Source organism: Rattus rattus, chromosome 13, assembly GCF_011064425.1.
Source record: "Rattus rattus isolate New Zealand chromosome 13, Rrattus_CSIRO_v1, whole genome shotgun sequence".
In the NCBI taxonomy this organism is placed as follows: domain Eukaryota; kingdom Metazoa; phylum Chordata; class Mammalia; order Rodentia; family Muridae; genus Rattus; species Rattus rattus.
Window position 1 is genome coordinate 2,440,953 of NC_046166.1, and position 19,720 is coordinate 2,460,672.

Here is a 19,720-nt window from a genome sequence, read left to right on the forward strand (position 1 = left end):
GCTGCCATGCTTTTACTCTAATACTTTCACTCAATTGCAAAAATCAGAGACCCCTCTCCCCTTAGAGGGAGATTTTAGATGTCTATAAGTTAAAAAAGTGAATAAAAATAAGTCTATACAAGACTTTCTTTTGTTATGCGTGTTTCCTTTGTTGTCTTTGGTTCTCCTATCCTCGCCTGATGTGAGCAGCGAGCTACTAAGAATGTTTCACATGAAATCCGTCTCAGCGCATGTCCCTACCCAGCCTGGAAAATCTTTATTGTTTAAACAGGGTCCATCTTCGTTCCTTCATTGTGACAAACATATTGCTCGCTTGCAAGGTTCGATTACATTTGTGGGAGTGGGAAAACACCAAGACTCCCCGGAAGGAAGAAGTCACCCAAAGGTCAGCAGCAACGTCACTACTTAGCCTACAATGCACATCTCGCCCGCCTGGAACCTCGTACTACTACTATTCATCCGGGCGGAAGCCACTCACCTCGAACCCCATTGGACGAGATGCAGCAAGGAATCATGGGAGTCCGCCTGTCCTTCCGTACGCTTGTGCCAACCGTCCGGGCTGTGCTCCATGTCCGGTGGGTCGCACGTCTGCGTAGCAGGTTTAGGCCCTTTCGCGCAGGCGCTGTGGCACGGGCGGCGTCTGCAACGCAGGGGGGTGGGGCAGCGGTGACGCGATTCTGTCCGCGTTGGAGCGGGCGGGCCGCCGCCTGAGTCTCCGCGGCCGCCGTGTGACGTGGCACAGCCGAACACTTAACGCCGCGCCGGAGCCACCGCACCAGTCGCCGAGCAGGTCCCGGTCCCGCTACGTCGTGTCCCGCGGCTCTGCCGACACTCCGGCCTGAGAGACGGGTCTTCAGCCTTTTCTCTTCCGCCCACTCAGTTGTGAGCCGGAACCGTGAAGGCCCGAGGGCGGACCAGACCCTCTCTTTTTGACCATCAAGTGCCACCACCGCTATGGGCCTCACCATCTCCTCTCTCTTCTCGCGCCTCTTCGGCAAGAAGCAGATGCGCATTTTGATGGGTGAGTGGGGCCGGGACCGGGAAGGCCATGTGTCTACGCCGGTGGCCCGGGGCCCAGCCTTCTCTGACTGCGGTGGGGGAGGGCAGTCAAGAAGCATCCTTCAGGGGGAACAATGGGGGCGAGGGGCGAGGGACGAGGGACGAGGGACGAGGGATTTGTTCCCCACAGAGGCTGAGCCAGAGAGTTGGGCTAGATTTCCTGGCTCTTGGCTTTGCGTGCCTTTCTTTCTCTTCCTGATCTGATTGAGAACCTAAGGAGATGGAGCGGAGGTGTAGGTCCGGTTCACACTGGCGGAGCCCATTCTAAAGGTGCAGTTCTAAGGGTGCAATCTTCCACCTCGCTTTCCTGCCTACGGGCAGCGGTCGAGAGTAAAGCTGGCCTATTCCAGCCTTCCTCCTCCCCCTTTCTTGGTCGTGTACGCCCTGTGCACACACCATTGGTATGTGACCCGGGCTAGAAGCCGCCTGGGGCAGGAAGTGACCAGTCCCACTGTGGCGAAGGAGCACCCAAGGTTCGAAAAAAAAAAAAAAAATCCGGAGTCTTCTGAGCTCATTTTGCTAAACTTTACCTTGCTCTCTGGATTCGACATTTTTTTCTCATGATTATGAAGCCTATTCTGTGAAAATGGAAGTTATTCCATGGCTGTCTTTCAGTTCTAAACCTGTTTGGTTTGCTATCTTTGCTCTTTCAAACTAAATATATCCATGTGGTCTGGATAGTAGTAACATCAAAAAGTCAGCTTTTAGAGACGAGATATATATATATTTTTAAACCGGATAGTTCTAAAGCATCTTAATTGAACCATTAAAAAAAAAACTGCTTCTTTGTGACAGGTTTTATTGCCCAGCGGAGGCCATTCGCTTGGGCATTGTAAAGAGGTCTCTACCTCACAGCTGAGTCGCAAGGACTTGAATGATGCCTTTTTAAAAGCCCAGAACACTGAGTGTTGACACTTGTGGAGAGTGAGGAGAAAAGGATTCTTTTTAGCACCCACTCTCATGCAGCGCTTCAGTTTCTGTAATATTGCAGAGTATGGCTGTACGAGTTGGTTATTGTTCTTTCCTTCAGCCTCTTTACAGTTCATAAAAACAATTGTTGACGATCCATTCACAAAGATAAGTGAAAATGTTCTTTCATAGTTTTGCAGATACCCTTTATGAAAAGGACAATTATCTGAAGAGGGCAGGCATGTTATTTAAGCTTTAAGTGGTTAGAAATTGGCAGTGTGAAAAAGGCTGAAGTCAAGGGGGAGGACTTTGCACTGTGATAAATGGGTTTCTAAGAGATTAGCCAGTACAGGATTGTGTTAGTGAAAAATAAAGAATTTATTGTACACGAATTCTGTTTTTCATTGCCAGAGTCTTGTGATGGCTAAAGGGCTGGAGGGAGAAGAGTGGAATGATGCTTTAAGCACTTTACTGTGTTTGAGAAACTTTCCTGTCCATCCCAATTGATAGAGAATGGAAGTAGACAAGCGTTTAGCTAGTTGTGATTATGGAACGGATAGAAGTCGGGGTTTATGCTTACTCTTTTAAGTACTGAGTCACTCAGGTTTGCTTTTCTTTTAGGTGGTGGTTGTTTTATGACAACAGGGTCTCTACATAGCCCTGGCTGTCCTGGTACTCACTATGTAGTACGCAGACTAGGATGGCCTCAAACTCACAGATGCCCACCTCCCTCTGCCTGCCAAGTGCTGGGATTAAAGGTGTACACCATCATGCTTATGCCCAATTAAATGGTCTCTTTTGAGCAATAAAACCTGTTACTGAGAAGCAGTTTTTAAACAGTGGTTTTGTTGTTGTTGTTGTTTTTTATAGCTCAATTAAGGTGCTTTAGAACTATCTGGTTTTAAAAAATCATTTCTAAAAGTTGCCTTTCTAATCTTACTATTCTTCAGCCCAGATGGATAAAATTAGTTTGAAAGAGCAAAGACAGTGAACAGCAGGTTTAGTGTTGTAGGTTTAGAGCTGAAGGACAGCTATGGGATAAATATCCTTGGTTTACTGTTATTATTTCACACTGTAATTTAGAAATACGCAGTTTTCCTTGTTTAAAAGCAGTCTAGTCCTAAAGTCAACTTTTATGGAAACTCATCAGAGGAAATAAAAATGTCAGGGCTCCGTGAGTTGACTTGGAAGTCTGGTAATTCCTGTGTGTTTGAGTTTCATTTTTTGTCTTTGTGGCTTAATAAGTGATTGACCTTGTCATTAATAATCATTTTTATGATATCCTCCCCATCGGAGTATTAGGAATTTTAGTGAATGAATGGTTGTATGTACACGTGTGCACATGTGCTCTTGTGTTGTTGGGGTGGATGTCAGTGTGTGTGTGTGTGATGTGGTTTTGTTCCTATACTCTAGCCTAGCCTAGCCCTAAATGTTTGTTTGGTTTTGTTTTCCTCTCTTTCACTACTGGGCTCTTATTTTCTTTATTGGCCTCCTTGACTCACAGGCTTCTCATACTCTTTATTTTATTTTTTGGTTCTGGGGATCAAAATCAGGGTCTACAAAACCGTTGAGCTACACCTGTAGTCCTAGATCACTGTTTAGAAGTGTATGAAGAAACCGTAATTAGGGCTAGAGAGATGGTTCAAAGGTGAAGAGCCCTGGTGGCTCTTTCAGAGGTGCTGAGTTCAATTCCCAGCAACCATTTGGTGGCTCACAACCATCTGTAATGAGATCTGTAGCCCTTGTCTGGCGTATAGGCATGTATGCAAGCAGAACACTGTACATAATAAATAAATGTTTAAAAAAGAAAGAGAGAAAGACAGTTACCCAGTGTGTTGGTTTGCCCAACTACTGTGGAAATGGAAGCTTAGTTATATACTAGCTGATCTCCCCACATTAATTTGAGCTGTTGGATAGATGCCTAATAGTTAACCGTAATTAAGAATGAGCCTAGCCAGGGAACTCCATGATGGCGTGTGTCAGTCATCCACCACCAAGGAGGCTGAAACAGGAGGATACTGTGTTTTAAACACCAACAAGTAAGTAGCCAGCACAGTATATTGAATTTATCAACTTGTAGACAGTTGATCAACAGAAATGACGTACTAGGCATTTATTAGGAAAGCAATAGATCTGAACTGTAAGGTAGGTCTATAAAAAGGTGTACTTTTGGCAAATAAATACTTAAATTTTTTCTGTAATTACTAATGTATTTGTAGAGGAGTTACTCATTTTAATCTAATTTCTTTAAACTTGGTGAGAATTCTTCTGAGGATTAAATGCCTCTAATTACTGAGCCACCGTGAAAGTTCTTTGAGACAGGCTCTCATGTAGCCCAGACTGGCCTACTCACTATGTAGCTAGGGATGGGCTTCAACTTCTGTTCTGCCTCCTGAGTACTGGAAGGAGCCTCTGTTTGCTCATTTAAAAAATAAACTAGGTAATAAAACTGTACCATTAAGTGTGGCTTTAAGCTAGAGTGATGAATGTTCCATTTTATAAATCCTTTTATTAGATAATTCTAGGTTCTGATTATTTTTTTAAATCCTTTTTGTGAAATTTAGACATGAAAAAAGTGTTCATAACTTGTAATTCACCGTTATATACTTTATGTGGGAATTGGACTCCAGTCCTCTAGAAGAAGAGCAAATGCTTACCAGTGACCCATCTCTTCAGTACCTACTTAGCTCATTTACTCGCCACAGTTCAAAAGGTTTTGTGTTCCCTTCTTACTTAATAAATTACAAGCATTTTCTTATGCCATTATTTGCAAACGTAATTGCTAGCCTTTGATAATTTGTTTCTAACTACTTCATTCATAAAAAAAGAAAATACCCCTCAATTGTGTTAGGTAGAAGCAAAATCTAAACATTAATTTTAGCAAAACCTAAATTTATTTTTCTGTATCTGTTTGGTCTAGTTTCTGTTTAGATGGTCAATTCCCTGAGGAATTAAATAAAATATTAAGATAAAATAGTCTTAACATGGTAAAGATAAGATCACAGTATATAAATAGTATTTGAGAGCTTCAGAATTAGCTTTCTTATGTTGGTGGGTGTTTTGTGAGACAAAGTCTCATATAACCTAGGCTGGGTTTGTATTCCTGATTCTTCTGTCCCATCTCCCATATTCTGAGAGTATAACAATGGGCAACTCTTTTGCTTGTTTTTCTGATTTTTGTAAATAGAGGTTTCTGATTATAAATTGTAAGTCACCCTGGGCCTTCAAGATGTCCCAGTAGTTTCAGGTATCTGCTGCCAAGCCTGACTGCTGGAATCCCTCCCTAGAATGGAAGGGTGGAAGGATAACTGACTCCAGCACCATGCTGCCTTCTGACTGGACATGCACGCATACATACTCATAGAAACATTTCATGATGGAAATGAAAACACTATCATATCAGTCCCTCCTGTCTCCCTCTTTGACCATCCATGGCAACCACTAATATCTTCTGTGTGGCTTTTCTGTTCTGGATATTGCAGCTAAAGGAATGAGTAATACATGGCAGGCTGTTTTACTTCTGGTGTTTTACTTGGCATGGTTTTTTTTTTTTTTTTTTTTTTTTTTCGGAGCTGGGGACCTAACCCAGGGCCTTGCGCTTCCTAGGCAAGCGCTGAACCACTGAGCCAAATCCCCAACCCCCATGGTTTTTTTTCAAAGCTTGTTTAACATGTATTAGAATTCTGTGATGTTTTGTGGCCAAATGGTAATTCCATTGTATTGAAAACCACAGTTTGTTTAAACACAACAAAGTATGGAAATACATACAACAAACTATGAATACATAGTTATTTTTTAGTTCTCATGAATAATGTCGTGCACATTTGGGAACAGCCTTGTGTGCAGACTCAAACTTACAGAGGTTCACCTGCCTCTGCCTACCAAGTGTTGGGATTAAAGGTCTGACATCCCATCGAATCCCAAAGTGAATTTTGGTGTAAGAATTGAAAGATTTGATTGGGTGTTTTGCTCCCTTTCCCCCTTTTTGCTGAAGTTACCATTAAGCTATCACACTCAGATGTGCTCATCTTATTGATACTGTTCCACACTTGAAAAACAAACATTTGTATAACAGTTAACTGACCTTTCTAGGGCCTGTAAGTAAGGATAAACTAGGCACTGACTAATATATATGTCATAGTACATTGGAAGGAAGTACATTGGGTACATAGTACCCAATATGTTCAGATGGGAATCAGGGTTCGGTTAGAGAGCATAAGAATAAGAAAATGAGGTGGGCGCTTCTTATCCTTCTCCCACCCCTCAACACGCCTTCTCCCCTCCCATACTCTTCCAAATTAGATTCAGATAATGGGGGGGAGTGCAAACTAAGTCATGTTGTCAAGCCCTAAGGGCCTTCCTTTTCTGTTTCTGTCAAGAGGAGTGATAACTTTATTTTCTTCCTTTTAAACATCTTCTCCAGAGAGCTCCTACTGTTTGCAGGATACAGAGTAGAAAAGGTTGTTTTATAGGTGGAGGTCCAATTCCTGTAGCTTTTCATTTCTCTTGGACCAAATGAAAAAAGTCACACCTAAATGCCCAGGAATATAAACTGTGAGCGAGGCTAAAGCCTGCTAGCATTGTTTGCATGTGTTAAGTTGTGGTTTGATTTAAACAGTAAGTAGGTGGTTTTGCCAAAACTAGTGCTCAGTTGATTTAGTTATAATTTTTTTAAAAATTCTTGGATAAAATAATTGCATGTAGCCAAATGAGATGTTCCTTAAAAGAAAAAAAAAAAAGTAGGGCCAGGTGTGGGGGCCCAGGCCTTTAATCCCAGTGCTCAGGAGGCAAAAGGCAGGTCTCTTGAGTTTGAGGACAGCCAGTGCTACACAGAGAAACCCTGTCTCATAAAACAAACAAACAAAAAATAATAATAAATTCAATTAAGTTGTTAGTTATTGATCTTTTATTTATGAGAGCTTTAGTATATAAAAGATGTAGGTCTTGAGAATTATACTTAAAATATTTAATTTATTTGTTCTTCACTACTACTACAATAGAGGTTTAATAGAATACCTTCTGCATTACCCCATAAATAAGCATACCCCCGCCCCCAGCTGTATCTCATGGATTAAGCACAGAGACATACTTTAGCACTTCAGAGGTAATGGCAGAAGGATCAGAATGTTCTTGCCAGCTTTGGTACAATATGAGTTTGAGGTCAGATTGGGCTACACGAGATCCTGGTCAGAAAACAAGACCACAAAATTAAGAATGAGAGAAGAGTATGATGGGCCGTTTTCATAGCACAGATCAAGACTTCGAATCTTACCTGTGCATGTTTGATGCTAACACAGATTTAGGTAGCGGCAAAATCAGTCTTATCAGGAAACGCACATAGTTATGTATGTTGCCCTTTAGCATTAACAACTTTTTAAAAGGAAGATTTCATACTTAATTTTTAACTATGTGTGTCTGTGTGTCGGTATGTTGGTTGTACACATGAGTATAGTACCTGTGCAGGCCAGAAGAAAGCATTAGATTCCTTAGAGCTGGACTTACAGGCATTTGTGAGCCCTCCGATAGTGGGTGCAGAAACTGAACTAGTACTTGCTCTTAACTAAGTCACCTCTCCATCATGAAGAGCATTTATTCAATGCTCTTAAGAGGATTAATTTTTGGTCTGCAGATGTCCATTCCTAGCAGGCACAGTTTGTCTACAATCCTAGCACTAGGATTCAGGAATGTAGAGTCAGGAATATCAAGAGTTAAAGGGCACCCTCGGCCACATAATGAGTTTGGGGCCTCTCTGGGATACATGAAAGACCCTTTCTCCAACAAAGGCACTCAGTCAGTTGGTGGCACAGTGCCCAGAGATTAGATAGAACGCAAGTCTGCCAGATACTCTTTTTCTCTGTCTGTAGGAGTAGTTCTTAACCTTTGTAATGCTGAGAACCCTTAATACATTTCCTCGCGTCCCCATCATAAAATTATTTTCATTGCCACTTCATTGCTGTAATTTTGCTACTGTTATGAATCATAATGTAAACATCTGCTATGCAGGTGGTCTTAGGCAACCCCTGTGAAAAGGTTTTTGACAGCCCCTATCCCCCAAAGGTGTTACAGCACAGATAGAGAACCATTGGTCTATAAGTCTAAAGAGAAAAATGGAAAGGGTTATGGGAAGTGTTGATTTGGAGGGTGGGGCAGAGATGAGAAAAATTACAGTTAACTCACTTATGTATCAAGCAGTTAACTTTTCCTTGGAAACTGAATTGTTGAATTGCTTCCTTGTATATGTATATGTTGGATCAGATTTTAAATCTATGCTGTTTTCTTCTAGTTGGATTGGATGCTGCGGGCAAGACGACGATTCTGTATAAACTGAAACTAGGGGAGATAGTCACCACCATTCCTACCATTGGTAAGGCAACTTATAGATGACCTTATACCGTGAGAAATTAAATTTTGTTTTTGTTAATTTTAGAGATGATATTGGTAAGACTTAAAAAGCTAATCTAAGAGAATTCCACATTAAAGGGGTTTATTTTTGTGGTGCCTTATTAAGCACAGTTGTCATTTTGTTCTTTTCTTACAGGTTTTAATGTGGAAACAGTAGAATATAAGAACATTTGTTTCACAGTTTGGGATGTTGGTGGTCAAGATAAAATTAGGCCTCTCTGGAGGCATTACTTCCAGAATACCCAGGTGAGAAATGCCGTATATTTTTAACGTTACAGATTTTATACTGTTTACTCAGTTTCCATTCCTCTCATCACCAGTCTCATTCTTTAATAGACTCCGACTCATGCCTTTAAAAGTTCCTTTATGCAGTGTGGAAGAACTAAATCTCCAGTGAGATTTTGAATGGGAGTGAATGAATTCTCAAGAATGAATTACTTCAGACCTGGAGTGACCTTTATTCCAGCCCTTGTAAGGCAGAGGCAGAAGCAGGTGGACAGCCAGAACCACACAGAGAAATCCTGTCTTGAACACCTCCCACTGTCCCCCCCCAAATAGCAAACAAAACAAACCCAAAAAGAATGAATTATTTTTTGGGGTTGGGGATTTAGCTCAGTGGTAGAGCGCTTGCCTAGGAAGCACAAGGCCCTGGGTTCGTCCCCAGCTCCAAAAAAAAAGAACCAAAAAAAAAAAAAAAAAGAATGAATTATTTTATCAGTAGTTCTTTTTATTCTAACCTTAAATTTGAAATTAAGGTATGCATCGCAGCGGCTCTAATAAGACAGTGGTAGAACAGTATTCTTAGCATCTGCCTATTAAATGCTAATAGCAGCTCACCTTCCCAGTCAACGTGTGACAACCTCAAATGCTTGCACACTTGCCATAAAAACTCCCCGGGACAAAATTATTTTCCGGTGAGAACAACTATTCTAGTTCTCCTGTTCTTGTGGTTTTGTTCTTGTTTTTTTCTTTCTCCCCTGAGTATTACAGACATCCACCATTGTGCTGGGGTTTCTAAATGTGAGGAAACTGAAACTTAGAAGTGCTTCAAGATAGAGGAGTTCTAGCTGGGCTGCCATGGCAGGTATCTGTAACTGTAGCACTTGGAAAGAAGGGGCTGAATGTAAACTTGAGTCCAGCCTGTTCTGCATAGCAAGTTCCAGGTCAGCTAAGGCCGCATAGGGAGAGTCTGTCTTTAGAAAGAAAAGATTGAAGCGTTCTCCTCTACCATATGAGGGTTACACATCAGGTTTTGTTTACTACCAGAGTTGAGGATTTTTGAAATAAGGTAAGCATCTGGGGTATTAAGATTTGCAGTGCTTGTTGTCCACCAGGGTGCAGTGTTGCCTGGTAGTAGTGACCACACTTGTTGAGTGGCTGCAGCAATCCTTCTTGGCTTAAGTAGTTTATCTTATTAATAGTAAGTGTATGAGTATCGAAATAAACATGTGGCATGATTTATTCCTGAAAAGCAAGAATATGTTCATTCACATGATTTTGGATAGAAAACAGAAAAAAATAGAAACAGAAAAAAGTAAAGGCTTTAAAAAACTTGATTGGAAATAGAAACTAACATAATAAATTCATGTATAACTAGTGAGGTCAGTTACTAGATATGGTCAGTACGTTTAACAAATACTCATTTGCAACATGTTAGCCCCTTCAACTGTTTTAAGGTAAGTTGTAGATATTTATTTTAAGGAGTATATTTTTCAAACAAAATTAGACAATGCTTTTTGCATTTCTAACCAGTTCTTCTAACTCTTAACATTTAATCACAGTTAATTGTTTATTGTGGTAAATTCCTCTCCCCTCATTAAATAAATCTAGTTCTTTTGCTTTTCTAAATAATTTTTTGCATTTTAAAAAAAGGTTCATTTGTGCACTTTTTGTTTGTTTGTTTGTTTGTTTTGACCTACATACATGTATGTGTACTACATGTGTGTCTGGTGCCTGCAGAGCCAGAAGATAGTGTTAGATATCCTGGAACTGGAGTTATGGATGGTTGTGAACTGCCATGTGGGTACCAGGGGCTTAACCTGGCTCCTTTACTAGTGCTCATAACCACTGAACCAGCTCGGCTGCCCCTAATTTGTTTGGCTTTTGAAGTAGTCTTTTCTTAGAACAGATGGATTTATCTTTAGAAGCCTAGATTTTCCATACTGTTGTTCCTAGGCTGTTACAAGAAAGAACTAACTTAGAATTTATTCTTAAACTCTTCTCGTACTAGTATTACTTGGACTTGATGACAATATTTACATTGAGTGAGATTGGGGCTGGAAAGACGGCTCAGCAGTTCAGAGTGCTAGCTGCTCTCACAAGAGGCTGGGTCTGATTTCCAGCATCCACATGGTCTTGCACACCTCTCTGTAACTTGAGTTTCAGGGGGAGCTGATGCCCTCTTCTGACACCTCTGCCTTCAGGCTCCTGCAGGCGCACACACATACCCATTAAAGAAGTAAAATTAACTAATTAAAAACATTCTGTAGGGGTTAGAGTTAAGGAAAGAATATTTAACAGAACATTTAAGTGTAAGGTATAGACTTTTAACAAAGATATAGTTTATTGTTTTATCAACTGAGAATTTCATATACTGTGCACTTTTAAAATTTCCAGAAGTCTTAAATCAGTTGTTTCCTAATGCTGCTTCTTTTGTTGTATAAAATTGTAATATTTATGGATAGCTTCAAAATTCTTATTGCTACCTTTTCATTTCAAATTTTTTCTTTGATATGTAAACCTTGAATTTTACATGAGATATTTGCTTGGGGCTTGTTTCTCCCAATTAGAGAGTTATCAGGCTACATTTTCTTTCCTCTGATGAAGTATATAAAAACTATTGACTGAACAGATGATTTATGAATACACATTAACGACAGGAAAAAAAGGGATAATAAATTTGAAAGAGTGGAGGGTTTGGAGTACATGGGAAATGTTAGAGGGAGAAGAGGGAAGAGGAGAAATAATTATATTTTACTCTCAAAAAATACCATAACTTAAAAAGGAAAAATTATATCTAAACAATTATGTTGCTAATGAAAATACTTTTTCTTAAAGATGATTAAACTATTGGGAAGTTATTCTTATAATCACACACCTGAAAACAACATGTTAGTACCATTATCCAATTCTCCAATCCAATTTATTTTAAAACAAGAAACTGAGTACGTTGTCTCTCCACTTTTCACACTTTGTCATGCCTTTTACTGTATACGTAAACCTACATTGCTCATGACATTTGGGGATCCTCTGTTTCTTTTCCTTTTGTCTTCACCACTGCCTTTATTTGTTCATTTTCTTTACTTTTGAGACTCGGGCTCACATAGCCAGAGCACCCTGGAAGTCAGTGTAGCTGATAGTCCCTTGTGATCGCCTGCCTTTATTTCTTGGATGTTGTAATCACAGAGGAGTGCAGCACCATGCCCAGTTATGCTCAGTGTAAGAGCTCAAACCTAGAGCTGCTTACAGGCTAGGCAAACATTCTGCTCTCTGAGCCACACCCCAGGACCTGTAGCTGCTCTTCTGCTGCTTAAATATTGGTGGGGAAGAGAAAGGGGTTACAGTTGTTTCTCTTAGCATGGAGTAAAGGTCATTGGTTAATAAGATTTTTGTGCTTTGGGTGTGTGCATGCGTGTTTTGTGTTTGTTTTTGTTTTGTTGGGTTTTTTTCTTTTTGGATTTGAAGTAAGAATTATAGGTTAAAATCACATGGTGCTTGAATCAGTTCTTAATATATGAGCCTTGTGCTTATGTGTTGTTTGGTTTTTATTTCAACAGGAAAGTCTTAGTTAGGGTTACTATTACCATGGTGAAACACCGTGACCAAAACAATCTGGGGATGTTTGCCTTATGCTTCCACACCAAAGGAAGTCAGAATAGGAACTCCAGCAGAGCAGGGACCTGGATGCAGGAGCTGATGGAAGGTTGCTATGGATGGTTTGCTCTCTTCATTGCTCAGCTTGCTTTCTTGTAGAACTCAGGACCACGAGCCCATGGATGGCACCATCCACAATGGGCTTGGGGCTTCATATATCAATCACTAGTTAAGAACATACCCTACATTCCTGCCTATAGCCTGATCTTTGTTTTTGTTTGTTTTGTTTTTTTACATATTTATTTTATGTATGCTTACTCTATTTGCATGTACACTTGTGTATCAAAAGAGGGCATCAGATCCCAGTATAGACAGATGGTTGTGAGCCACCATGTGGTTGCTGGGAATTGAACTCAGGACCTCTGGAAGAGCAGTCAGTGCTCTTAACCGCTGAGCCATATGTAGGGCTTTTTTCATCTGAGGCTCTCTCCTATCATATTGCATCAACTGACATAAATTAACCTGAGCAGAAACTTTTTCTTTTTAATTTAAAGTCACTATATTCTTTCTGTCTCTCTGTGTGTGTGTCTGTGTATGTGTGTGTGTCTGTGTGTCTGTGGCTGTGGGGAGTACCACTGAGACACAACTCAAATTGTTGGGAGGAATCTACTCTTTCCTCTCACCATGTGGGTTCTGGGGATCAAACTCAGGTCATCATGTGCCTTTACCTGCTGAACTGTCTTGTTAGCCCCGTGTTAGAGACTGTTAAAAACTCTGCTTAGGGTTACTATTGCTGTGATGAAACACTATGGTCAAAGCAACTCAGAACCACCAGCCCAGGGACAGCACTACCTACCATGGGCTGGGCCCTTCTATGTCAGTCCCTACAGCTGGAGATCTTGTATGGGGTGGCCTTTTCTCACTTAAGGTTTCTTCCTCTCTGATGAGTCTGATGTCCTGGCGAGCCAGGACACAAGAACATATTTTCTACCCCATGTCTAATTCTCCATACTTTTTTGCTGGGTATTTTATATTTATTGTGGCTGTTTTAATTTATTGGAAAAAAATTTTCCCCAGGGTCTCATTTTCGTGGTAGATAGCAATGATCGTGAAAGAATTCAGGAAGGAGCAGCCGTGCTGCAGAAAATGGTAAGTATAGACTTTAGGTTGACCATCTGGAAGGTGTGTAGTTTTGAGTATTGTCAGTGGCTACATATTTGAGGGGTAGAAGTGAACTTGGGAAACTATATTGTTTCCAAGTTCTTAGCAATGCACAGGAAAGCACTCTGTGCCCCTGGTTCCTGTATAACTGTCATTTATTTTAGATTTGATGTAAGTGTAGCAATCATTTAAGACTAGAGTCTTTCACATGGCATGTTATATCCACATTGTATAATGTATTACAGTTACTTTTGTCTGTTCTTGGCACACTTATTGTACTGGAAACTGTAGGAGTCCAAAAAAGAATCCTACCTAACTAAGCTTGCCACTTGAGTACCATATGCTCATACGATACATACTGGCGATGATACCTACTTTTGTCCTTGTCAGTTTGAACCTGAGTGGTAATCATGAAGGCTGAATGGTGGCAAACATCATAGACTGGAGGATGATTGGCTTTAAACAGCTGTGCAGGCCTGTGATTCTCAGCAGTTGGCAAGCAGAAACGGCAAAATCTCAATTTGAGGCTAGTTAAGGGAGAAACAGTAACAAAGGCAAAAATGTTTCTTTTCTTAAAGGCAAATTATTTGCTCAAACTGAAGGATGTGAAATTTATAACAGTGTTTAAAATTTACATAGAGAAATGTAATTGGTGTTCAATACCTTGTTTAATGTTAAATAAAATGTGCATTTAGGAAAGCTTGTTCATAGTTTGGTTTCCGATGGGCAACTGCTAATGGTTTAGCCTTCATCTCCAGCTTCTGGAAGATGAGCTGCAGGATGCTGTGCTGCTGCTTTTTGCAAACAAACAGGATTTGCCAAATGCTATGGCCATCAGTGAGATGACGGACAAGTTAGGTCTTCAGTCTCTCCGGAACAGAACAGTAAGTATTGGTAGGGGACACTAAGCTCCTCGCTGGTAAAGTCAGGGTAAATAGGCTAATTCTCAGCTGTCTATCAGCATTGTTTTGTTGTTGTTACTGTTTGGAGGTGGGGTCTCACTTGTAGTCTTGGCTGGCCTGGAACTTACTATGTAGACCAGGCTGGCCTCAAACTCAGAGAGATCTGCTCACTTCTGCATATGCCACCATGCTGGCTCAGCTTAAATGTGTAATAATTATTTCCTTTGGACATACAGGACATTTGTAAAATGTGATTTAACAGTCTTTTTTTTTTGAACTGTAAATATTGCATTGAATTTGGCTTTTAAAAATACTGATTTTTCTATTTTTTAATTTTATTTTTATTTAATTTTATCTTCTGTATTGATGTATTAAGGGTGTTGAGTTGAATATGTAGAGGTTACAGACATTCTTAAATTTCTATAATTCAAATAGCTCTACAGCTATGTGTCTTTGTGTATATAGTGTTTTATTTTTACTATTCCCTATGGTGTTGAGATGTGAACCCTGAGTGTTTTTTGCACAAGTTAGGGTAATTATCCTACTGCTGAATAGCATCTCCAGCTTAGCAAGAATTTTATACTTGGTTTGCTTTTTTTAGGTGGTGCTCACTAAATATAAATAGTCTGTGCTGGCCTTAAACTAAGGAGCATTCTCCTGCCTCCTGCTCTTCTTTCCTCGGTGCAAAGATTGCAGGCATGCAAACATACCATGCCCTACATGTTGGGTTGTTTATAAAAGGCCTGAGATGTATCGACTGTAATTAGATCATATTGTTTAGTACTCTGTGCTTATTGACTTTTAAACCTTATGGAGAAACCTCTACTGGTACATTATTTGAAGGTATTTTAAATACAAAATTACAAGAAGTACTGTGCCTGTATCAAATAGCTTAACATTTTATACCAGTGATTCATAATATCCCCACACATAGAAATTGTATCACAAACATGAGACCTTGTTTTTTAAAGAAAACAAAACAAAAGATGCTGTCAAAAACTGAGTGTCCGTCCTTGATAAGCGTCTTGCATTAATTTGCCAACAACAGCAGATACTATTTATTTACTGTGTTGCAGTGCCCCACATGGATTAAAAAAGCTATATAGTAAGAGAGAACGTTTTCGTGCTATGGAGATATGAATTTCTGTCTCCCCTTCCTGCTGGATTAGTAGAGTATTTGGTCTTTAGATAATTGGCAGCATGGTAAACCTATAGTGACCTGCAACATTAAAGTAAGATTTTATTCTAAGGTGAAATAAGACTAGACTGTTAAAAATAAATAAATTTTCCACTAAATGTGAATTATTTTCTAGGTGTTTCAAGTTTTGTGAGTTTTTTTTTGTTGTTGTTGTTGTTTTAGGGTTTTTTTTTGTTTTTTTTTTTTTTTTTTTTTGGAGCTGGGGACCAAACCCAGGGCCTTGCGCACTAGGCAAGCGCTCTACCACTGAGCTAAATCCCCAACCCCTCCTTTTTTTAATATTTGGATTTTGTTGTGTTCATACAAGCAAGTAAGAATTTTTATTGTTTAAAACGAGATCTTTTGGTATATGAAACCAAAGACACTAAAATTGTTTATTAAAAAATGAAATTACTTGAAAAGTTAAAAGCTCTTAGAATATCAGCAGACATCTTTCGGAAATGTCCCCCTTTTACACTGTGAATGTGGGTTACTGAAGAGGGCTTGGGCTTGCCTAGCATACGAGAGACCCTGAGTTTGGTCGCCAGCATTATAAAAGTCAAAGTTTAAAAGTGTGCTGTGGTCTCCTTAGTTTACAACGAAGATCTTACGGATTACGTAGGTAGTTTGAGATTTTCCCATTCCTCAGATTATGTGGGGGAAAGGTGAAGTGGTAAACGCGTCAAAGAATCGATGTAGTTTTCCACGGGTAGAGTGAGAAACGAGGTGTGTGAGCATATCCGAAGGAAACTATTGAGTGGCCGTTAGAGTTAGCCAGAGCTTTAAGTCCATGTTTGTGGGATGTAAGCCCTTGCTCACGTTCAATGCTGTGACTTTATAGTGCTGTTTTGTATACTTGTAACGACTTACTCAGTAGTGCCCTTAGCATTTATGAGGAGGGACTTAATTTTTTTTGTCTAAACCTGGCACTGTGTATTGTCTTGTTAATCAAGTATTTTCTTGTTCTTTTTTTCACAGTGGTATGTCCAAGCCACTTGTGCTACACAAGGAACTGGTCTGTACGAGGGGCTGGATTGGCTGTCAAACGAACTTTCAAAACGCTAAATGAAACTGGATATCTAACCAAGGACATGTTTGATAGAATTGGTCTAGGCTTGTTACAACAAAATTAGTTTGCATCTTGGTTATTAAAGGATATCTGAGACGGTTTGGGCAGAAATTACAGCGTTTAAAACTTGTTTTGTTGCCAATTATTGTTTACCAAGAACAATGTTGCTGTTTAGCAATATGCTTGGGTTTAAGAGAAATTCTCCTTGGGGGAAAAAAGTGTCCATTATTATACTTCCTCTGAACCTGAATGCCTGGATAGATAGCGATTGTGACACCCTTAAACAAATCTGTTTTGAGTGTTTTTTGAGCCCACACCAATAATGTTTTAAAGTTACCCCCTTGGAACTTACTGATACCTATCATTCCTCGGGCAGTCTGCTGAGTTAAAAATGTAGCATTCCATTTGTATTTATTTTCCCCTTGCCAAAAAGATTTTTCTAATAATGCTTGTACTGGCCAGGGATGAGCTCCACAACACTATTCAGTTTTCTTGTACTGAGGATTCCCCCACCTCCCTCACATTATTGACTCCTGGCTTCTATCAGCCAAACTTTGATGTAGTTTGGATTTGATACCTAATTCTGGGCTGGTTGCAAAGAGTTCATATTGAGATAACTTTTAATACTCAGCAAATTGTCTTCCTTTATATTATCTTTTTTATGTTGCATGTTGCTTTTGGAATCAGCCTGACTCTTTGCCCAGCATATGATAGTTCTGCTGGTATTTTACTGTTCACTGATGAACATATCTTCATTAAGAATTTTTTGAAAACTCATCAAATTCAACGAATAAGTTTTCTTCATAACCCATTTGGAATTATTCCTAATAAAATGATTTTTAAAAACATGATCGTGTGTTCTTTTGAGCCTTTGCAATATTTGAAACTGATTTCCTTATATAACAAAGTGGATTTTCATATTTTACATAGTATGGACAAATCCCAGTGAATTTATTTATGGTTTAAGTTGTCAGTTAAAATGTCATGTGAATTAAAAAAAGTAGGGTGCAGTATGAAGGCTTTTATTTTTTTTCTAGTAGAATACCATTTAAAGCTGTGAGTTCAATATGTTGGGGTTGGGGATTTAGCTCAGTGGTAGAGCGCTTGCCTAGCAAGCACAAGGTCCTGGGTTCGGTCCCCAGCTCCGAAAAATAGAAAAGAAAAAAAAAAAAAAAAAAAGCTGTGAGTTCAGAGGTCAGATCTTGAACTCCAGAAGCAGGGTATGAAGGGGTTGGTGAAGAAGCTCTGTTGGCAGAGTGCTTGCCTTGTATACGTTGAGTTCGATCCCAGTATCGTGCCACAGAGGTGGTAGGACTCTCAGAACTCACCATCCGCCACTTACTGAGTTCGAGGTCTGCATAAGACCTTTCTCAGATACGACAAGTGGGTGTGTATACATTCGGCTGCTAATGTTAGGTGGAATGCATAGCTAAGTGATGCTACTCTAGAGGATAGTCCACAAGCACTGTGGGACGTGGCATTTCAAAATGTCAGCACAAGAGGTATACCACTTACTTGTTGGCAACAGCAAGACATGCCATAACTGTACTAGTAGGAGTGGAATTTTGTCTACATTGTCTCATGTTTTATAAACTGATTTTTTTTTATGATTTGTGAAAGCTCTTACAGATGTAGATGAACTCATGGATCAAAAATTGTATTTAATTTTTCGTTTGTGTTCTGAGGCAGGGTTTCTCTGTGTAACACCCCTGGCTGTTCTGGAACTTGCTTTGTAGACCAGGTTGGTCTTGAACTTAAGAGATCCACCTGCCTTTGCCTCCCAAATGCTGGGATTAAAGGTATAAACCACTACACTCAGCTTTAAAATTTTATTTCTGAAGTCAATTACATGCTTGTAAAATGTGTGTTTTTATATTGTTCATAAAATAAAAAGTACTGAATTTAGCAAAGTAAAGTGAAGTTAAGCAGTTTGAGTATCTGAAATAGGCTATTGGATAAAGTATATTTAATTAGTCTGCTTCATTTGATGTGCTTGAAATGTCCTCAGCCCTTCTTTCCAAGTAAGAGGTGGTCTTTCTTTTTAGAGAAAATTAAAATACAGTGATGTGTGTGTTTTTTATGGGATATAAAGTAGGAAATATGAAACTAACATAAGTTAAGGGGTTGGAAGTGTAAGTTAGCACTACAGTAACTTCAAAAACTAAGCTAGAGGGACGGCTCAGTGGTTACAGACTGGCAGATTGCCAGCACCGAGATGGGCCTCACAACTATCTGTAACTCCAGCTCCAGGGGTTCCAAAGCTCTTTTCTGGCCTCTGGGCACTGTGCACGTGGTGAACACATACATGAAAATGAAACAAAGTGAAAAAATTTTAAATATTTGCCAGGCAGTGGTGGCAAATCCCTTTAATCCCAGCATTTTTGTTACATTTAGGCAGGTATTAATGAATTCCAAGGTTATTTCTGTAGTCCATGTAACATGTTTTAAGTGGTTAAATTAAACTAGCTTCAGTAAGCATCAACACCAGGAATCAGTCAGTACGTAAAGCAACAGTGTTGCTGATACCTTCTAGATCATTGTTTACAACAGAAGAAATGAGACTAGGTTCCCCTCCAGCTCCTACCTTCTACTCTGCAAACGAGTGGCATGCGTTCAGTTCCTGGGGCACTTAACGACAAGCTCTTACAAACGGTTCTGGCTTAGTAAACAGTGGTTTGTTTTTGTTTGTTTTTTTGGGGTTTTTTTTGTCCAGATGTAGTGCCATTCAAATAGACATGTATGGTATTCTGTCCACACAGTAATTTTCCACAATTTCAGTCCTTGTGTTCCATGTTTTAAAAGTTAAATGGAGGTTTTAAAAAGAATTAGGTTTTAAATAACTTGTAATTTTCCTTTCTTGCATTAGTTAACTCTCATGAGCACATATGCACACATGAAACTGATCCAGGTCTGGTGCTGTTTAGGACTCCATTCGGAGTCTTCTAAGTAGGGGACACATGTTCCCTAGAGGAAAGAGAAATGTGAACCAGAAAGCAAAAGTGGTGCACTGCATACTAGAATCCTATAATCAGAAAACTTCGTGTTGAGGGTGTGTAGAAATCGATCGGAACTCTGTTTGGCAGGTAGGGATTGTGTACCTGCCTTCAGTAATACTCTAGCAGTTTCTCAAAAGGTAAGTGTTTCCACATGACCCAAGAGTTCTGCCCATGGCAAAGGACTGCCCAAGAGAAATGAAGACACCCACACAGAACTTGTACACAAATGTTA

The 19,720-nt window shown here is 39.7% G+C and overlaps 1 protein-coding gene across 1 annotated transcript; it reads left to right on the forward strand.

The window, feature by feature from the left end:
- Positions 1-661: 661 nt before the first annotated feature.
- Arf4 (ADP ribosylation factor 4) lies at positions 662-17,332 on the forward strand. The gene is made up of 6 exons (XM_032919262.1): positions 662-1,021; positions 8,252-8,332; positions 8,507-8,616; positions 13,261-13,332; positions 14,103-14,228; positions 16,402-17,332. The coding sequence occupies exons 1-6, from the start codon at positions 955-957 to the stop codon at positions 16,486-16,488; spliced, it is 543 nt and encodes a 180-aa protein (XP_032775153.1). The 5' UTR covers positions 662-954; the 3' UTR covers positions 16,489-17,332.
- The last annotated feature ends 2,388 nt before the right edge of the window (positions 17,333-19,720 follow it).

Coding starts and splice junctions, on each gene's coding strand:
- Arf4 (XM_032919262.1), top strand. CDS start 955: ATGGGCCTCACCATCTCCTCTCTCTTCTCGCGCCTCTTCGGCAAGAAG. Junction 1,022..8,251: donor GCAGATGCGCATTTTGATGG/GTGAGTGGGGCC, acceptor GTTTTCTTCTAG/TTGGATTGGATGCTGCGGGC. Junction 8,333..8,506: donor CACCACCATTCCTACCATTG/GTAAGGCAACTT, acceptor CTTTTCTTACAG/GTTTTAATGTGGAAACAGTA.